We start from the raw sequence: 21,621 nt of genomic DNA, 5'->3' as shown, positions 1-21,621 counted from the left end.
TTAAATGTATTAATTAAAGCGACACATGTTTATGAAATATAAATACATTTTATAAGCAAAAATAATACGTGTAATGGTTTCGCATGTAATTTTATTATATTATTGATAAAGTAAAGTGATATCCCGGGAATAGTAGTTACTGTTGTAATCCGTTTGGGAATCGAACCCAGAACTGTGAAAAATGTTTTATAACAATAGAAAATTTATTTCACAATAAATTTAATGTATTAAATCCGTGATAAAAAAGATTCGGTCTATGGTTTACTATAAAACAATATAACATTAGTGTAACTTTCTATAGTGCGTGATTGGGAACATGCGTGTGCACGCGAGCTTATGTGGAAAATAATAATATTATACCAATACTCTCTCCAACTTTCCTTTAATCAATAAGTTTCCGTGATAAAATATTACATACAAATAAGAAAATACATATAAAGTAACTTAGAGCTTAGGTATTATGAAATTGAAATTTTTCAGAGCTAAAATCTAAAGAGATAACAAGATTATACTTAAAGTAAATACAAACTAAACATAGCTATTACAATGTGGTAATACTATCAATATATTAAACAATGTTCATTAATTACTGACGAGGCATGACATTAACTTGATTAATTATAATGTTATAAAAGAATTTGTGAGGGGAAGCTGTACTAAAACTAAGAAGTCGATGGGTGTTTATTTCAAAAGGTAAATTTGTATCGACTTTAGTGCTGCTTTATGGGTTTGTCCAAAGCGCAAGAATATATAGAATCCTTCAGACTGTCAATTTGCTGTTCGGATAAGTGTAATGAAGCTGACTAAAAACAATTGTTGTTTCGTATTATTTTAATTTCAGAAAAGTTGAAACAAAAATATTATTATATTATATAATAGATTATTATACTTCAAATTATTCCTCCTTATATTATTAAAAATTTAACGCGATCATACAAAGAATAATTCTGTCTAGTGGAAAACTTCTTGTTTTTGTTAGTCGTACGAAGCTTAAGAAACAACAAAAGTTTTTAGTTAGCGCACAGGCACAGGCTAAATACGCATATGGATAGTGCGAGCCGACAGAGTCTCACCTGTCAGGCTTAGCTTTTGTTTTCTACAAGAAGGCGGAGCCGTGGGACTTGTGAGTGTAACAGAACGAGGCCGCTTCAATTCTTCAATAATTATAATATCCGCGCAAGATCCTATAGAATCTAATGGTGGGTCCATGGTAGCTGAACGTTCCATGGTGCGACGGTCTAACGTCGCGCGTTCCGTTCCCGATAGTTCGGAATGACAGTCGATGGTTTGGGAACGCTTGAAGCTCTCTACACGCTTTGAGTGTGTGTCTAGCTTTACGTTGCAACTTGGCAAATCTGTGCGGAAAACCTACTAGCTTAGACTTAGTGCAGTGTCTGTGTGTCTATTTACTGTTGGTTTATTGTATTTATATATATATATATAATAAAACGTTATATTAAAGGGTCTCGCAATTATGTTACGCAAATTGCTATTTTATCTCCTATAATCCTTTATTCAGTACAATAATTATATTTTTTTTTGAAAAACAAATTAAGTAATATAACTATTAAAAAATATATTAGCATTACTCGTATACAGTAGGATACAAATGTTTATATTTACAAGAAATAATATAATATTAATATAAATAACTAATATTATATAGGAAATTGTTAACCAAAATTCATTAGTTTAAATCACTAGCTCGTGCTGCTTGTTCGGTCACCGCAGTATTTACGATGGTTAGCTAAAATTTATGCACAATAGAAGCTTAAATTAATTTATTGCATTGTATCTGACAGATATGAGAATTTATATTAATAAATTGTTTAATTTTATGATTTATTTATACTTATTTAGATTATTTTTGATCTCAGGTTTGTATATTATGTTGGAATAACATAGATAATGTCAAAATTGATGATAGTAGATAGTTTTTAATATTTTTTAATTTGCAAAATTTTGTGTAATATTATTGAAAAATAACCTTTTTCCTTTAAAATTAATTGTAGACATTTAATTTTATTTTATATAGATAATTTTCTTGTCAAATTCTCATTCCATTTGATATGAAATTTGATTTAAATTGCAAATAATGTAATTTAACATTTTTGTATTTTAAAGTTTATTGACATTAATGTTGTTATATAAAATTTGTTATTATTCTTAACTTCCGTGCTACTATAAATATTCAGTAAACATTTCGTAAATTAAATTCAATAGCTTAAACCAAATGTGCAACGAATATTTAAACTTTATATATCTTCGATAAATTAAGTTATCAATGCTTATATTAACAAACTTACCGTTAGGTGTTTCATAATGGTTATCCTTAGTAAGTTTTCTATGTTTGCGAGGCGATAAGCAAGGCGAGCGCGAACCGTCGCCGGTGTCCGGGGTAAGGCGACGTGCGGCCAGGTCGCACAGCATTGACACTGCTTCAGCTCTGTTACAAGTGTACAAATAAAATAAATAAATCAAATTTTAATTGTAACATTTTCACTCGTTAAAAAATGCCTACTACGACTTGTGTTACAGGCAATTTGCATTTGTTATTTACTGCTGTAAATAAATATGAATTCTGCTTGGGAGAACTTTAGTATACAAAATACAGAGAAGAATTATTGTCCTTTATAAAAAAAGTTAGCAATCCCGACCCAGATATGTTCTACAAATACGTAAGTCTCCGAACTAAATAAACAGCTTTGAAAAGGGAAGAAAATTAGTATCGACGCAACGCTTTTGTGTCGAACTCTGAATAGTAGCTTAAGCCTTGCTAAGTCTATGTAAGTACTTTGATTCTATTGAAAAAGTATTTTTTGCTGAACATTCAAGTCCTGTTACCACTTGTTCTTGACACAAAGATATACAAACAAATAACAATTATAATACAAATCCATACTTATATTATAAATTCGAAAGTAACTCTGTCTGTCTGTCTGTCTGTCTTTTACGCAATCAGGGCCAAACCGGTAATTCTATTGTGATAAAATACTCATATAGAGAAACTTGAGGGTCTCGGGATGAACATAGGATACTTTTTTTCTCATATTTGTAATATTTTCGATATATATCAATATATTAAAATATTCGTATAGTTCAAGCGGGCGTAGCCGCGTTCGGGTCCACTAGTATACTATAATTTTGTTATTTTTCAGAGCTTCATGAAAAAATTGTCCAAATATCAATGAATAATAAAATATATTTGTATATTTACAGTACCTCAAAGGTGGTTTAGGCCTGACAGGTCCATCAGAGTCAGTGGGTTCTTTCGGTGACATCGGTGACACTGGCGTAGCGGCGTGGTCCCGGTACAGCCTCAGGCGCACCTCGGAGCCGCACGCGCGTAGAAACGCGACCGCTTCCGCGTGCGACATGTTAGACATTGGCGTGTCGTTCACCTGGCATGTTATTCTTGTAAGTAAAGAGTTGTAATATTGTTATTATTTAGTGTAAAGTAGTAGGGATTTTGCGTTTTTCTACTAGAAGTAGAATAAAGTTGGTATACCTTATTTTTTACAATTTACAACGTCTGAAAAATTTGTAAATAAATACATAAGAATAAACTTATGGATAGTCACGTTCACTTTTAAATTTTTAATTCCATAGAGATATTATCAAAAGACACCGAATTAACAAACTTTTACGATACGTAGTTGTAATCCTTATAAATACCTTATTGTGAGGGTTTTTTTAGCTTTACGCTGTATTTCCCGCCGAGTTCCGTAGGCAGGGTTGTGAAGTGGCGGCACTCAACGCCGCGCCTTTATGTATTGAGCTTTGCGTCGTTACCAGAGCGAGGATATGTAAATATTAAATATTTCATTCTCCCGAGTGGGAATCGAACCAACAACCCGTCGCGCTTACAGTCGCACTTGCTTGCCCTTGCGCCACGACTAGCCTCACTGTAAGCGTTACGGACCAACAAGTGCTATGTTCCCATTTTGGATGAAAAACGTTAAAATCATGGTAAAAACGATTTATTAGAAACCAATACAGTTTTCTCTTACTTGTGCTGCTAAATCTTTTGTATTTATATACATTAAACAGGATACCTACAGCAATAATCCTATCCCCGGGCTGTATCCTCCCGTCGCTGAGAGCGGGTTCCCTGACTAGAGCTCGTACGTAGTGTCCAAGTGCACTGTGATCCTCCTTCCTCAGCGTGAAGCCCAGTGAGCCGTTTACTTTTGTCATTATAATATCGAATTCCTGAAAGAATTGTATTATATTATAATTGTATTATATATATATTAATATTTTTTCTTATACTAAAGTTATGTATGACTTATATTATAGGTATTCAACTAAATTTACCAGAGAGTACCTAGTGTTAAGACAATCTCAATCTCTCTCTGTTTTTGGCCCTGTTTTAAAACACTGCGTTCTGAATAGCGGCATCTGCGCGTTGTCTTGTTAGAGTGATCAAATAAAAAATATTTAAATATATTGATTTCCCTGAGTGGGGTATAAAAAAACATTGGTGGTAACAGTCAGACGCCGTCCCATTACATCACGATGGCCATTATGGCACCATCTTAGAATAACTTTCATTGTACAAAATAAAAAAATAATAAATAAATAATATATTTCTTGCAGATTTTCATGCAATGCTTTTCTATATAATTTGAACTAGACTTTAAAAGCTATAAATAACAAAGTCCTAACGTTTGAAACGATTATTCATTTGCTTGATATAGCACTGTAAAATCTTTATTGCAACCTTTTTTAAACGTTAAAAAGATAATATAAGTTTATTTTATATCAGCTGATATACAAATACCCAAAATAGTTAAAACTTTACGACAATAAAGCATTTTATTGCATTATAAAATAAGTACTTAAGTATATATATATATTCGTATTATGACAACAAGTATATAATTCTCATGTGACAAGTTTCATATTTGCAAGCAGTCTACGAACTCCATCTAAACTTGTCGGTCTCGAGCCTGTGTAATAGGATTATTATATATTTTACATAATATATTATATACGGTACTGTAATACTCACCACAGAACCGTCGTCCTTTGAAGCGTAAACATATGGAGTCTTATTAGGAATATGGGATTAGGAATTAAATAGCGTATTCTAGTTCTACACTAAATATATATTTCTATTTACTAGCATAATATACTATAACAATATACTAAATATAATATAAAAATAAATCAGCTTCACGCTGTATCCCGCACACAGAAGGGTAGGCAGAGGGAACCTAGTGTTAAGGCACTCCGTTCCCCACTTAGTGCCGAATTTTGGAGGTATTGCATATTGAGTGGCAGAACTGAACGCCGCAAATAATATTGTTTAATAAAATATGTATATTAGGTATATTCTGTGTGTGATATTCTTATAATGGCAAATTATATTTTTTTTTATGGTAAAGACTAAAACAAGGCAACTAAAATATCATCTCAATAATAGATAAGATTAGAAAATTTTACGTCAAATAGTCCATTTGTTATTTAAATGTAAATAAATAACGTGTTTCCACGAAACAATGTAACCGATTTAAAGTCACTTACGACAACAAATCAAAATATATTGCCATTGTTATTTCATACACAACAATAGCATTTACAATTGTACACTAACACCGTATATCCTTTATTATGTAAATTAAGCCAGTCAGTGGCACTCGATAGCCACTGAATAAATGATATGGCAGATCAATATACAAGTCAACTGTAACGCACGAATTAATGGAACAATATTACTGGTTCATGTTGTACTTGGGCTTTTCTGCTGTTGTTTTAAAAACTTTTTTGTTGTTAAAGTTTAAAATAGGGAAAAAATTATGTAAATTGCTGTTACACAAGTGTAATTGTGGCGTATTCACATTTATCTAGATTACAGGTTGTTGAATCGCTGCAAGGCGTTTAAAAGTAAGTAAGGCTATAATTTTATTTTCTTTTGAAGTATTTAATATTAGACAACGTTTTTATAATTTTAAAGTCCGGAATGGTTGTGCGGTAGCGTTATGTACTTAATTAAACATTATGTCACTACAATGTTAAATACGAGACATGAGATAAAATTAAGTAACATTTAACTATTGCAACTAGCTTACTCAGTCGTTAAAAAGCTTGCTTTGTATTTACAAATTATGAACTGTACAGGATTTCGAATTTTAATAGAACTTTTTACTTACGCCATATTGTATATCGTAAACCGGTAAAGGCCGATCTAGATCTGGTAAATGTAAGTCTTGCGTCCTTCTGTCATCAGGACTAGCTTCGCGTCTTCCCCTGCCTTCTGAAGACGATGTTGTAGCACTACTTGTCGTTTGTGAAAGTCTAAGTACAGAAACAATCATTCATAAAATATTATATAGGTATATATCTATACTGAATATTTTATTTTATGCATTTCCAGTGGGATAAGTAAGAAAAAACATAATTATTTTTTTCAATATTTGCTGTTATTTAGTTGGACTTTCAAGCAAAACATTATTGAGGCCATGTCAGTTATCTATTGTAGCGATTTGGTATAATATATTCTATGTTACAAACTTTCGTGTTGTAAAAAGAAAAAAAGAACAAATATGTTAAAATATTTTTAATTTTTAGCTCACGTTATTTCATTTCATTATAACACATAATTATGAGATGCTCTGTGAAATAAATTATAATAAAATGTAGTTATAATAAACAATAACAGTATTAAAGTATTCGATGTTAATAATTAATGCTTCGCCTTTACTCTGTCCAGTTAAATTATGCGGCGGACGGAACCTTTGGCTATAAATTGAGTCCACTTGAAAATTCAATTTAGTTTACATAAAGTTTTTACTTAATATTATAATTTAGTTATCTACCTATACTAATATTATCAAAGTTGAATATGGTCGTTGCGCTTGCCAAAACCGTTATGTGTTTTTAGTCAAGTTTTCAGGAGAGACAAAAAACTATCTTATTTATTAAATAATAGCTTTATCAAAAAATTATAAATGCAATATGGTGACAAAATATATTATGTTTGAACTGAGATACAAGCGAAAATGATAAAATCTACCCTTCATCTGTAATAATTTTTTTTAACCATTTTGATGCACATATCAGAATTGTCTTGTAACCACCATTTCTTACAAGTGAAAAATATGCACATATCAGTTTTGTAAAAGAACATAATCGGATTTATTTAGTGTTATTATGAGGATAACAAAAATGTATTAAACTTAAAACAAATATTTATACTGATGATTAGTAATGATAAACGTAAGGAATTGTGGTTTGGCGCTTTTTTACGTGAAAATAGTTAATCTGATAACGATAAAACAGTACGGTACGTTTTATTAGTCCTGTGGTTATTAATACTAATAATAATTAACAAAAAAATGTTTAATAGAAAACTCGAAGGGTAGAAAGTGGTTAGGAAAGGTTTATAGATAGACTAAGCCTTTAATGTTTATCCCTTAAATAACTAGGTAAATTTGAAGTAAATAAAAAGCGAATTCAATAAGTATTGCAATAAACTTTATCAAGATAACTAAAACTAAATTTAAGTAACACTTTCGCTTTCGTGCCGCACATATACATGGACGTATTTATAGTTACTACAGTACATCTCTTTGCCTCGAACTCGAATATGGATGACCAAGGAATAGCGCCGCGCGCAAACCCGTGCCAGAGCTTAATGCCTAAAATTAAGTTCAGCTAAAAAGCTGTTAGGCGAGCTCTGTCTTCTTTGGTCATCCACAAGTCGAGTGGGTCAGATGACATCTCTCCTTTAGTGCTCCTGTGCTGTCACCTGTGCTAATGGGTCTGTTTTGGTACTCTTATTCAATCGGTATAGTCCCAGACTTGTGGAATAGCGCTCTTATTCACCCGATCTCCAAGAAAGGCGATGGTTCCGATCCATCTAACTACAGCCCTATTGCCACCCTGGCTCTTGAAAGTGATGGAGAGCATTATCAATGGCCAGCTTTTGATTTAACTGGAGAATCACTGATTGATTAACGACAGTCAATATGGCTTCCGCCATGGTCGCTCAACCAGTGACCTTCTGGTTTACCTAATCCACCGGTAGGCTACGGCTATTGAAAGCAAGGAATAGGGTCTGGCAGTTAGTTTGGACATGGCGAAGGTCTTCGATCGCGTGTGGCATGAGGCGCTCCTTGCAATACTTCCATCCTATGGCTTTCCGAGAGTTTATGCAAGTGGATCGCTAGCATTCTTACTGGGTGCAGCCTCAAGGTAACTGTTGACGGTTTTTGCTTGGAGTACATGCCCGTGAACGCTGTCCCCCAAGGCTGTGTGCTGTCCCCTACGCTGCTTATTCAGATTATCAATGCCATGTCTCTGGATTCTAGAATGTGCGTTCTTCTTGTTTTGGTATGCTTTTTCTTTCTTTGTGTACCTCATATTCTTCTAGTGACAAATTTTCTTTGAATACGGTGCAAATCAAATTAAAACTTTATCAGCTTCCAATTGAATGTAAATAGTTCTCTTTATTGTATCCTCCGAAGAAGACGTTATCACGTCGAGTGTATTTTTTTTTATATTTGTTACCTTAGAACTTTAGACTGGTCTTTTCTTTGATTTGGTCTATTTCTGACAATTTTATCCATGACAAAATCATATTAGTCTTAAATTTGCATTAAGTATGTGCACAGCAAATGGAAGATTAACACAATATCATGCTAAACGATTTCGATGATTCTTTTTTTATTGGAAAGGATACACTTTAAGGATAGTTTGATGAGAGTTTGGTTATGTTCTAATTATGGGATCCAGTGGAAATCGGTTTTTTTTTAATTGTTATACTTATTGTGTACTTCAAACTTGTGTGTCGTGCACTTGCTCTGCAGTAATGATTAAACTTGAACTCTTGGCAATAAGCCTAAAACCATTCTCACAGGCTTCTTTCAGAAGCTGACTTACAAGAAGGATTTCTTGGTTTACTTTCAGAAGATGATTCTGGTTTGGTGGCATACAATTGCTTAACCCATGTATTAAAAGTATCGTTAGTTAAGTGTCTTCTACAATTGTATTAAGTACGCCTTTCCTATAACTCTCTGCTTCGTATTAAAGTCGCGCTTTTTTTATTGTTGTATATTTCATTAATATCCATCTCCTTGAAATTTCCAGCCTCCATCTTGTTTATCTAGTATGAAGTGACCAGTTCCGAGTTCGGCTGACTTCCGGCTTACAAATTCTCCAGTAGCTTCATCTAGGTACAAATGAATCGTATTTTCAACCAATACTATACCTGCTCGCTCTGAATCTGCTATTTCCATCGGCAGTCGCTGAGATTTGAGCTCTGTCTCATTATATTACCGATAAGGTAGAAGTGGAAGGGACATACTCAACCTGATCCTTCAAAAGTTCTGTACCAAAAAAATCTGTAGCACAAGGCTCGAGTGACGGTTCCCCTTAATGTATTACATTACATAATGTAATAACATTTCGCATCGGATCATTGCTGCTGGGTCATAACTGCACATAACGATTTTGTCTTGTATTTTTTGATTTATTTTGTCGACTTCCAGGCGGAAATACAATATATTTGTTTTTGTAGGCTATGCAGAGTACTATTTTAATGCTATTTATCGAATAAAAAAAAAATAAAAAAAATACACATAACGGTTTTGGCAGGCGCACCGACGATGTTGGTTTATTCGTTTGTTAGAAATTGAACGACTTTGAATTTCTATATAGATTAGGAAAATTATGTTTGGGTCGATAGCTATATTCATGGGGCAAATAGTCTATTTGAGAAAAAAAATTGCGTTGATATATTATGTTAAATATGTATTTTATACTTTTATAAATATGTATGTACACTTTTTTATAATATATCTAGCGGGGTAGGTAGAGGAAGCTTTGTGTTAAGACACTGACTGCATTTTCCATTTTCCGCAGAATTCCAATTTAGACTTTTTATTTCGTTGCGTTTGAATGACAGAATACGAAAACGCATATCAATACTAATATTATACTTTTGTCTTTCAGTTTTACGCTGTGTACCGTATATAGCGGGGATAGGCAGAGGCAACTAGGACAACACAGTTTACGCCGAATTTTCTCCGAAAGTGTTGAGTGGCAGAACTGAACGCTGCCCTTTGTATGGTACCAAACCAATGAAATTAAAATATTAATAAATAATAATTGTTTTCCCCGAGTGGGAATCGAATATACAACTGTCACGTTTACAATCCACGCTCGTTCCACTGGGCCACGACGGCTTTATAAATATACTTTCATCGAAATAATATTGGTATTTTAAATATACCAAAATGTTATTCGATCCACCTTAAAAGTTTCAAAATTAAAACCATTACATTACATGGTTTTATAAAATTAACGAAGTAAGAACATAACGCAGAAGTTTTTAAGGCCTAATTAGCTACGTATTTAAAAAGCTGGCACGTTATTGAAATGAAAGCTGAGTTTGTCATTATGGGAAATTCATTCGTTTCGTGACATTTTCCGTAACTCTACGGTAACATATTAATGACTTTTAGGTGTTACTGGATTAGAGTGAGAATATTTTAGTTAAATCTAAGATTGAAACAACCAATACCACTATACTCCAAAGAATTTATTAAATACTTCCGAAATTAGGAAATATTTTATAAATTGAGGAAATACAATTGAACCAATCAAAATTTTGCTACATCAATAAACATTTACATTGTAATTATAATAAACGAGCGTAGTAAAATATTAATTTAAATAAAATGTTTTTTATTACTCTACCAAAAAAAGTATATTACTGAAGGTGTAAGCTTGGTAAATATGTAAAATAATTGTTTGTATAGGTGTATTTTAAATTATGCGAAAATTGTTCTTATTGAGGCACTCAAATTTTAAAAGTGTGATATATATAAGCCTATACATTAGCCATTTAAATTACTAAGAACAGTTAAAAAACAAATTCTCTTATAAGAACCTATTAAAGTTGTTAAAATAATCTTTGCTTAAATGTAAAAACCAATCTGTTTAAAGTAATGGACTACCCTCCCTTGAATATAAATGTTCAATATTGGATATAAAAATCCATTCTGCACAGCATCTATATTTTATTTGCTTAACTCAAGAATACCAATTTCCTGACTTTTAATGGAGTATCCGAGATATACTACTGTACGAGCGTTCGTTGTTAAGGATATCGATTGGCGAGTGAGCGTGACATGTCCGGACATGGAAAACTTTTGCTCTTTTAGCATTTGCGTGCCTATATTGCTCGTATTTCAAGTATTTATTATTCTTTGTGTTTTATGGCAGGAGTTCATTTTTTATTTTTTTAAAGGTTTTGATGTTGCATGAAGAATAAAAAATTCTCTTACTCGCATGGCAAGGGTTCCGTAATAATTTCAAGATTGTATTTGCAGACATGTACATTCATTCTGTATGAAATGAAGTACAATTATAAGTTTGTAATTTTCAGTTTTTGGATTTTTTCCTTTATTTATCCTGCAAGTTCTCACTGTTTGCCCAATTTCATAATTGTAGGACCACCGGAAGTATGTATATGTTTTCATTACACGGCGAATGTCATATAAACGCAAAAACGTTCATATACGCAATCTCGAGATAAATGCTCTTGACAGACGGACAGACGAACAACAGAGTGATTCTATAAAGGTTCTATTTTTCCTTTTAGGTACGGAACCCTAAAAATAATAGCTCTAATAAAAATTGATAGTAACATTGAAAATTTAGGTAGCGTTCAGAATGATCAATAGCGACAACAGGCCGAGATAAATAAACATGAACTACCGTCTCTCTGTAGTATTTCAGCGGCGACACCGAAATACCAATGTGTAAGCCCAAAACAAAGCCCGCTTCATAGCTCAACTTCAAAATGAACTGTGAGTTGCTTACGCTGCTACCTTTGCATGGACTGCTTTTACTGAAGACATTTAACAACTTCCTGCACATTTAATTGTATAAAGAATATAATAGTAATAAACCAATCTAAAAATACCATAGCACAATTAGTGTCACGAACGTAGGAAGTGTTTAATATTTTTTTGTAACACAGAAGTTATTAGATACAATGCTAGTTTTATAGGATAATTGTTAATTTATCTACCAAGAAACGGATTTTATGAATTAATGGGTACAGGTGGACTACAGTTAACACAGTATCTTTTAATATACTAAGCACATTAATTTTCTTTATAAACTTCGATTCGATTCGAGAAACCAAGAAAAGCTGGAAATATTAATACTATATTCTATATTATTTTAGGTTTCCGCTGTATTCTGCATATTGCAGGGTAGGCAGAGGAAACCGTAACTGTAGTGTTGTGTGTTCCGCTGAATTTTCTAGGCGTTTCGTGTTGTCGTCGAATGACGGAACTTGCTATGCCTTGTTAGTAGAGCGAAGAAATTAAAAGATTAAATATTCCATTTCAATTACTGGTAAGAGTAACAAGAAATGATTTGTTCGAATGCATCGTTATCAATAGTGATTGTGAATACTAAGTTGTGATATCTCACCTCGCGTGTAAAGGATGACAGTTAAGAGGATCGAGAGGCAGGTGGGGGTGCGGGGTCCGAGCAGGCGGGGTCGGCGGGTCCGGTGGTGTGACACTCTCCAGGACGTCGTTTGGGGGTCGGCACACTCGCAGTTCCACCCTAGTTGACGCGGTGCGAAGAACTTCGAGAGCCTCCTGTTTACAATGGAGAATATATCACAATATTGGTTTAATACTTAGGAACTCAACTTTTCCGAAATACATGTACTACTATGACATTTTAGTAAATAAATATTTTCATAAGAATTTTTTTATTAACTTCACACTGTCCTGCATATTTTAGAGGTTCTAGTATCAAAAAGGGTCTTGAAAATTTCTATCTAGCGAAAAGAACCGCAATAATTTCGACTAGAACTGGAGTCATTGCGTTTTGAATGGCGGATCTTAACGCCGCGTGTTGCTAGGGCAGGGATTTCTCCGCCCTAGACCCCCGTCGCCGTATACCAAATATCAAATAAATCAAATCCACAACCATCACTTTATTAATCACTGTGCCACGAGGGTCTTATTAAGAAACATTTTTAATATTAATTTTTCTAAAACATTTTCTATTTTGTTTCTTTATATATAAAATTTCTCTTATTAAATAGAATATATTTTCACAGCATTTTAAAAATTTAATCTTTTAAAAATCTATAATGTTAAGTGTTGAATTTAGATTGCAGAGGGTTTTTATTTAAAATTACATCTCATGTTTGCATGTTGCATTTTTATGCGAGTCTTAGTCACTATAATGATTTATCAACATAACATCTACAATGTTTCATAATTTTCCTTGAAATTTGTCGTAAATTTTAACGATTATTTTCCATGCGGCTCTACAGGAAATATACAAACAGCTAAAACGTAATGAAATTGTTTTGTGAGCTCATGTGACCAACAGTGTAAAAAACGATTAAAGAACGTTATCAACATTACGGCCAGTCGTGTCGTAAGGGCACTAACGTGTGACTGTAACGCGACCGGTTGTGAGTTCGATTTCCACTTGAGTCTCCTAACACTAGGCTCCCTCTGCCGTCAAGCTAAAAAAAGTATTATGACTATATATGTGAATATTCAATGCGTAAACATATTTAAAATTCAACATATGTACTATAAAATAGAAGTAAATACAATTTTCAGGTAGGTATACCTACATATGTGGTACATGTAAGTATAGCTTAATTTAATTAGTTCCATGAAAAATATTCACATAAATTACTCGATTAAAAATACTTAGGTATAGATTTTACACAAAATTTAACTTGTACGAACAACAGAAATGTTAAATGTATTTATATAAAAAAAAAGAAAAACAATATGAAATAAAAATGTGGTTTAAAAATACGAGGTCACAATTTTTTCGTGTCATATAGCTTTGTAGTGGAAACAAGTATAAATTCTGGCCTGGTTTGTAACGTAAATAACGAAGTAATGTTTCACCAGCGATTGAAAGCAAATTGCCTAAAAAAAGGAACAGATTAGTTTCCCCCACTTTGGCGCTGGGCGTGCTTAATAGCTTAGGCAAACCGAGGTTATTGAAGCAATAAGCCATTTTGTGGGAATGTGAGTATCGATCCGGTATACGTCAGGCAAGTTAGTGGAGTCCTCCATTAAAGTTACTAACACGCGTTGGAATTCATAAATACTTACATAATGCCACCACTGTTTATAATATAATATGCTTTTAAGAATTTGCCAGTTATATTTTTTTGTTTCACGTTGTATCCCGCACATAGCAGGGTAGGGAGAGGGAACCTAGTGTTAAGATACTCTGTTCCCATTGAGACACTTCCATTCTCCACTTTCGGTTGAATTCTGGAGGCACTGTGCGTTGAGAGGCGTATAGGTAGAAATAAGTTGAGTGCTGAGGCCGCGCGTTGCTTTATTACCGGAGCGAAGAAATGAAAATGTCAAATACTTAATTTCTTTGGGTGGGAATCGAATCCATAACTTTATACGTTTACAGTCGCAGATTTGTGCCCCTGCGCTATGACTAGCCTCATAAATCAATGCCTTAAATATATTACAAAACAAGAGATATGTATAAAGAAAAAAAACAATATTGGCATCGTCATAAAAAGCTTAGAAATATAAAATGAGTAAATAAAATATGTTTTTTTATCATTCCTAAGGTTGCCGTCAGGATACGTTTAGAAACAACAGAAATATCTAATAACACCCTAAAATAGTAAAGGCTTCATTAAAGACCGTTGTAGTAAAGAGGATAATTAATTTTCTAAATGTAAACTATCGTAGAGTAAACTTTATTCCCTAATTAAATAGAGCACGGTAATTGAGGTACGAGTTTCTAGTTCAGTACTAACATTTGGTGTAGTTGTGTCGAAAGCTGATTCAGTGGCACAAAGGAGGAGAAAGAGGAGGAGCAGGAGGAGCAGGAGGAGGAGGAGACTATCTATTTTTCAAGTGACACCAACAGAGGTCAGGACTTTATTCATTCGCTTTGTGCAGCTTATCGAAGTGTCAAAAGCTTGTACGTAGTTAGATACGAAGAAGACCTTTGTGTGCCCAACGTGGTTTGTCGTGATGGTTGGCACTAATTAAAAGGTAAAATAAAATTGGTACCAAAATTCTGAATTTACTTCTATAATACAAGGTCGTAATTCGAGAGACGATCATTTTACAACATACGAGTGTATAACCGTCAAAAGCTTTAAGTAAGAAACTGAACTTCTTTTAGTTTTAGAACGTATTTCAAGTGAAAATATCAAAACAGTATTTTATAAATACCATATACAGACGTATCAAATTGCTTGCAGTTTGTTCAGATATACATACCTACTAGATTTAGACGTTATGCAACTTTGTATGAATTAGCGAGAAAATCATATTAAAACCAATAAATATAACACTTATACATAATATTAGTTTTGCGTTTCACTTTCGAGTGGGCGGCACCGCGAGAACGTGAAATATAATTGAATTCCGTTAACCCGCTCATATTTTATAACACATTGATTTTCTCATACACTGCACGGTTGGTTTATGTTAAATCAATATCAGCTTTTTGTTTGCTACAGCCTCGTGAAAGTACAATTACGAGTAAAAATAGCCAGTATGCATGAAAATGTATTTAATTTTTTTGTTGTTTTTGCAATACAACTCCTCTTTTATAAATCTGTATATGATGATTTTTATTTTATGAACAAAAGGAAAAATGAATATATAATTTCCACAGTTTGGTTCGTATAATAATATACATATCTACGTACTCATTACTGGCACAAGATTCTTTATGCCTAGCAAATATCTGTAAAAGGTTTCTCATTTCGTAAAGCATGTTTGTTAAGAAAAAACAGAGCTTCCTTTCAGTGATTACGAAGTTTCGTCGCATTATCTGCAACATACTCGTATGTTTACATTTCCAAGTCGTGCTCGTTGTACGACGAACTTGTATAATGTACAAATATCACTGTCTAATTATACACACTGTAGAACTAAGAATTTAGTGCAAATATATGGCACATATAATATTCTGTATATACAATGAATTTATATTCTAAACAAACAATTGTTAAAAAATATACAAAGCGAATTTAAATAAAGTGGAAGAGTCTCTATTTTATTTATTTAAGTACCTTTAAAACATAGTATATATTACCTCCGTGTATTTTTTAATTTGTAGAGGTTATTTGAAAAAAATATACATAATTTTAATTGAATTTTTTTTTTCAAAATATAGTACCTATTCCCGAAAAAGTACACAAAAACTTGGACGTTATTTATTTACTGCGCCGGATATTTTGTTTTATGTTTTTAATTTTGAAGTTTTTCACGTTATTCTTCGCTTCTGTTTCGTATTATATTTTACCTTTCGTATAATTTATAAGAAAATGCTTTAAGTATATCCTATATCTTATAAAACAAAGTCGCTTTTCGTGTCTGTCTGTTGTTTCTAACTCTTCTTCTTCTAAACCACCCAACGGATTTTGATGCGGTCTTCACCATTAAGTCGAGTGTTTTTCGTAGAAGGTTTATATATAGTTTATTATTTGTACATTCTTATGTAAATTAACATAAATACGATAAAGTTCTACTCGTTGAGACACTTTCGCGCATGCGCTGCTCTAATGGTAAGTACTACATGAAAAAAATGTACTGGAGTATTGTTTCTCTCAATAAGATCTACAAAAAAGTCCGCGAGAGCATATTCGTATCTTTTAAGAATAACGCGTAGTGATCATTTTTCTGTCTAAAAATAATAATTTCAATATATTTTTTAATGTGAGGGATATTTTTCCATAATGGTATTAATCCTTGTCCTTTAAAATACTTTATTAATTTTCTACGTTAAACGAAGATAAAATTTGCTTTTTACAATATTTCGAAATTGCGAATAATTTTACAGAAAAACGCATTTAATTATTGACACATCCCGCCGTTGACACATCAGCTGTATGTTACTCAAGTTTCACTTATCCCTTACTCTCAGCATATAAATAAGTACATTAGTTACGTTGGCCATTTAATGTAGACCAAAACTGTCTTTTACTGTTTTTCATTTTAATAAGTACTTTAGAAGTTGATACAATATCAAAAAAATCCTTACTGCGAAACGGCTCGCCACTCGCCATGCGTCCGCCGCCCCCGCCTGCCTTACACGTATCGGTGGTTCAGTGGTAGAATGCTCGCATGCCACGCGGGCGGCCCGGGTTCGATTCCCGGCCCATGCATTCTATTTAATTTTCCTCACAGGCAGCCACGTCGTGCTTGCTTTTCATCAGGGACAGAATACCCCCTTCAGCATTAACTACAAGCTCGAAAAAAAAGACCCGGCTGCCTCTATAGCAACGAAGATTTAGTTAGATGCGTTTGCACGTATTGAATAATTGGAGTTGAATGTATTATTTAGGCGCGATATATTTGGTTTCACATTTTTTTGTAGTAGTTATTAGTAGGTAGGTTTTTGTTTATAATTTCTTCCGTTTAAAAATAGTCATTTAACTATCTAAAAATAGTCATTTAAATATATTTTAATAAGTACTTGAAAAGATTAGTAGCACAGATTTAAAATTACGGTACCTACTAAAAAATCCTTGCTGTGTAAAACAATTGGAAAATCCTTATTGAAACTACAAAAATGCGGGTTGCATTAGGGTTTAATTAATTTTCACATTTTCTTAAGTGCTTTGCAAACATAAATTACATGAATAATCCAATAGTTAAAGCGGGCGAAGCCGCAAGAGGGTCGCTAGTTTATCTATAATTTTATAAGTACTCTATAGATTTAATAAGACATCTATCAATAAATAGTAAATAGTTATTTTCAGTAGACCGTAGACCGCATCAACGCATAACATCAGGCTTAATGCAATCAAAACCAAACTTATGAACACGTATCTACAATTTTATATATGTACATTTATTGTAGTTAAACATATTTTTAAAAAGAGTAAACTCACATATGTACTAAGTCCTGCCAGCGGCACACTGTTTGCTGATAGCAGTAAGTCTTTCGGTGCAAGTCTGCCAGTGCGCCAGGCGGGCTGAGGCGGATACAGGCGCCGTATCCTCACGAGACCGCCGCCCCCGCAAACGGACATGCCCAGCCCACGTCCATCCTTTTCTACTACAACTGTGAACGTGTTTTCTGTTGGCAAAATATTATTTTTATTAATTTATGTATATATATGTATTTATAGCTTCGTAGCATAATGGGGGTATTTTATGACATGGAAATCTATATACTTTATTTAATAAAAGTTTCTTAAAACATATAGATATATCTCTAATGGGAATTTCACCATAAATTTATTAGATTCTCTCAATAAAATTAATACAATTTCTATCATAATGCGTTCTCTTTTGGAAAATTTATGTTGTTTATAAATCTTTTTAACAGTGTATCTGACAGTTGCCGCCTCGGTTCGGCATAGCGGATCAATCATTCACAGATATAAAATTTTACACGGTAACTGGAAACTATCAAGCTCAACTTATTTCTACCTATACTTTTTGTAGGTTTGCGTATAAAAAAGTCGCGTTTACCTAAGTTTAAATACCTGTAAGTAAAAATTGTGGTTTAAGATCTAGGAGGTCACTCTAGTAGTTCAATGTCTAGGGTTATTTTAATTTCGATCGCGTTGGTGTTGACTTCAATGGGCAGAAAATAGGAATCGAAATGATATATCATTATTATTTGCTAAGTAGATCCCGATAGCGGCTTCTTTAAAAATATTTATATTTTATTCTACATCACATTAAGAATCTTTAAAATTTTCAGCATTAATTAAATACAGTTTGCATGTTTTCTAGTAAAGTTATATATTATTTATTTTTATTTCTTAAAATTTACCATTTTGATGGTCCTACTATAAATTATATTATATTTATATTTTCATTATATGTATAATATAAATATAGATATGCAGCGGCGCGGCGGTAAGAATTTTATTATACGAGTACTCGTATTTACTTTTATATTGCACGTCAACACAAACGGTATTAGCTCCTGTATTATTTTATTAAAAAATATTAATAACTTTAACATATTACTGCATGGTTCAAAGTTTCAAATAATATGCCATAATTTAGTTATACAAAAGACGAATAAAATCTTGCAACTATTTAAAAATATGTTAAATTTATTCCACAGGCACAGGTTCGATTCGATGCGATTGTACGTTGAAACAACTTTTAATAGCTTTCATTTTTTTAAGTAAGTAGCTTCTTAGTAAATAACTGAGGTTCTATATGCGATAGCGCCTTAGGGAACCATAACAAAGATGTATAATTTTTTTTTGTAAAAAAATATTCCAAATATTTAGTGATAATTTGTATAATAAAAAATCTATTATTACAACATATATAAAGATAAAAGATTGAAGTTATTTTTATGCCAGCAACGGACGCCGAAGGGTGTCGGACATGAATTAAACATCACCTAAGGGAATCCACAGAAACAATTTTAGAAGTGATCTCATTCAATTCAGGCCATTCCTACGCAATTCCCTCCACATAAGGCAATTTTTAGGTAATTTGTGGAGTTTAACGCCATTTGATTCTGGATTCTGGACCGTGATTATGTCAATCCATTTTATTAGACGACGTTACTCTGTACTAAAAATTGATTTGTTTCTTTTACTGTCGAGGTCACGACAATTCGTGAATATAAATGTTTCGGTTGGACTTAGCAACAAAATGTATGAAATGAAACGTTTTTTTATTATCTTCATGCAATAAATTGACCATAGTGAGGCAGTGCGAATATGAACGCGACAGTTGTTGCTTGGATCCCCATTTGTGGTAGAATTATTTTCATACCCTCACTATGATAATAAGATAAACAGTTCTAGGTTCCATTTGCCTATCCTGACATGACCGAGATACAGCGTGTAGTTAAAGAATATATACGTTGCTGTAGGTACTGAAATCTACACTTTACTAGTTCATATCTACACATATGCACTGTTTATTATATCGCCTACAAAGATAAAACTTGGGCTATCTACTAAAAATTCTATTTACAAATAAAAGAATGAAAACTAATTATAACAAAATGCTGCCTTGTTTTTAAGGTATTATTTTTTGGACTTGCCTGCTACCTGTTCTATCTTTAATGGTTGTAATACTAGTAGTAAAACATATTTTATTTAATTCTAAATTCAATTGCGATTACAGCTTAATAAACGTTGATGTTAAAAATAAAGTGATATTTTAAAAATAATATTTTTATAGTTTTGTTTAAAAAGCTAAGATAAAACTATTTAATGAATGAAATGTTTTATTCATTATTCAACATTTGAGCGAGCATTCGTAAGAATAGAAATTTTCTTCGCTGTTATGATGTTGCATCTATTGTAGTTAAACATGAACAATGACTTTAAAAAGAGGAAAGTAACACAGTATACTAAGAAGATTTTTTTCTTGTGAAAATACATTTATAAATATAGTTTTTTTGCGTTATTAACACTTATTAATAAACAATAGTAGTGGCCAGTGTCGGTCTGATTCATCCAAAATAATGTTTATAGGATTTTTTATTGCTTACGTATTATCTGGATACATTCACACAGCAGTGTAAACAGTGAGAATCGAGTGTCGAGACCCTCCGTTTTCTACTTTTCGTCGGAATTCGCGACAATGACGAATGAAGTGTTTTAAATATTTTTTCTTCTAGCAGTATACGTGCGATGGTAACGGAAATGGAGAACGAAGACTCCTCGGAGAGAAGGATTCGTAAGTATATTAATAGATATTTAATTTAATCACATTGGAAATATTACGTAGATGTAGCGTCGCAACAAAGTAATGCTGACGTCAATATTACGTCAACGGGAGGCTTCGTTCGGATCTGGTCTCTATTTAAATATTTTTCACTGGTTTTTCTTATTTTGTGTAAAATTCTAACTTGTAGGTGAACAATTGCGACAACATATTGCTTTACATTTTGCAGATATTATGTATATAAAAATAAGAATTATTATGTATTTTCGTAATCGATACATAGGTACTCGTATTATATAGGTACCGAAGCATTTTGAACATCAAATTATATCTCTATAGCCACAATAGCGAAAACGGTCCGAAACTTTTCAGAATATTTTTGTTTATAATGACAACTGCAATTAACAGATGTTTTATCGGCTAAAAACAATTTGATTGTTTTAAATCGAGTGCTCTTAGGGGCCTGAATACTGTTGAAGTTGAAGTTAAATCTTTTATAGCAAATTATTTTATCACTTTATTACTACTTGTCAAATGAATCATAAAAAAAAACTTCAAAATTTTTTTTCACGCTTTATCCCTAGCTGTGTTAAGCTGTGCTGGACCGCAACGGTGTGACTATAAGCGCGACGGTTGTGGTTCGATTCCCACTCGAAGGAATCAATTACTATTTATTAATATTTTCATTTCTTCTCTCTGGTAACGGCGCGAACCACGGCATTAAGTTCGTTACTCAATACACAATACCCTGATAATTCGGCGAAAAGAGGGCAACGTAGTGTCATAACCATCTGCCTAACCTGCTATACGCGGGAAACAGCGTGAAACTGAAAAAAAAAACAAATGCTATACACATAAATAACATCAATACCGCTTATAAGCAAAGACGATGACGCAATACAAACGGAGCGACGATGCGACAAACGTTAAATACAGGCCGTAGTAGGCTGGACACAGCGCTGGC

The 21,621-nt window shown here is 32.8% G+C and overlaps 1 protein-coding gene across 3 annotated transcripts in view; it reads right to left on the bottom strand.

Annotated features, from left to right (window-relative positions):
- Nucleotides 1-21,621, bottom strand: part of LOC146528696 (uncharacterized) — a 70,224-nt gene that overhangs the window by 6,676 nt on the left and 41,927 nt on the right. The window contains exons 4-11 of one of the 3 annotated variants that reach the window (XM_085202819.1): nt 17,894-18,081; nt 12,454-12,626; nt 6,156-6,300; nt 5,015-5,029; nt 4,060-4,212; nt 3,223-3,401; nt 2,307-2,446; nt 1,074-1,355 (exon numbers count right to left, since the gene is read on the bottom strand). In XM_085202819.1, coding sequence (XP_085058945.1) covers nt 1,074-1,355; nt 2,307-2,446; nt 3,223-3,401; nt 4,060-4,212; nt 5,015-5,029; nt 6,156-6,300; nt 12,454-12,626; nt 17,894-18,081 — 1,275 coding nt within the window. The remainder of the gene's footprint in view (nt 1-1,073; nt 1,356-2,306; nt 2,447-3,222; nt 3,402-4,059; nt 4,213-5,014; nt 5,030-6,155; nt 6,301-12,453; nt 12,627-17,893; nt 18,082-21,621) is intronic. The other 2 variants (XM_085202820.1, XM_085202821.1) reach the window with 2 other exon arrangements.

Source organism: Heliconius melpomene, chromosome 19 (assembly GCF_056956725.1).
Source record: "Heliconius melpomene rosina isolate 202511_hmr_F chromosome 19, ASM5695672v1, whole genome shotgun sequence".
Taxonomy (NCBI): domain Eukaryota; kingdom Metazoa; phylum Arthropoda; class Insecta; order Lepidoptera; family Nymphalidae; genus Heliconius; species Heliconius melpomene.
Note: the sequence above shows the minus strand (reverse complement) of the source record. Positions and strands in the feature narration are given on the sequence as shown.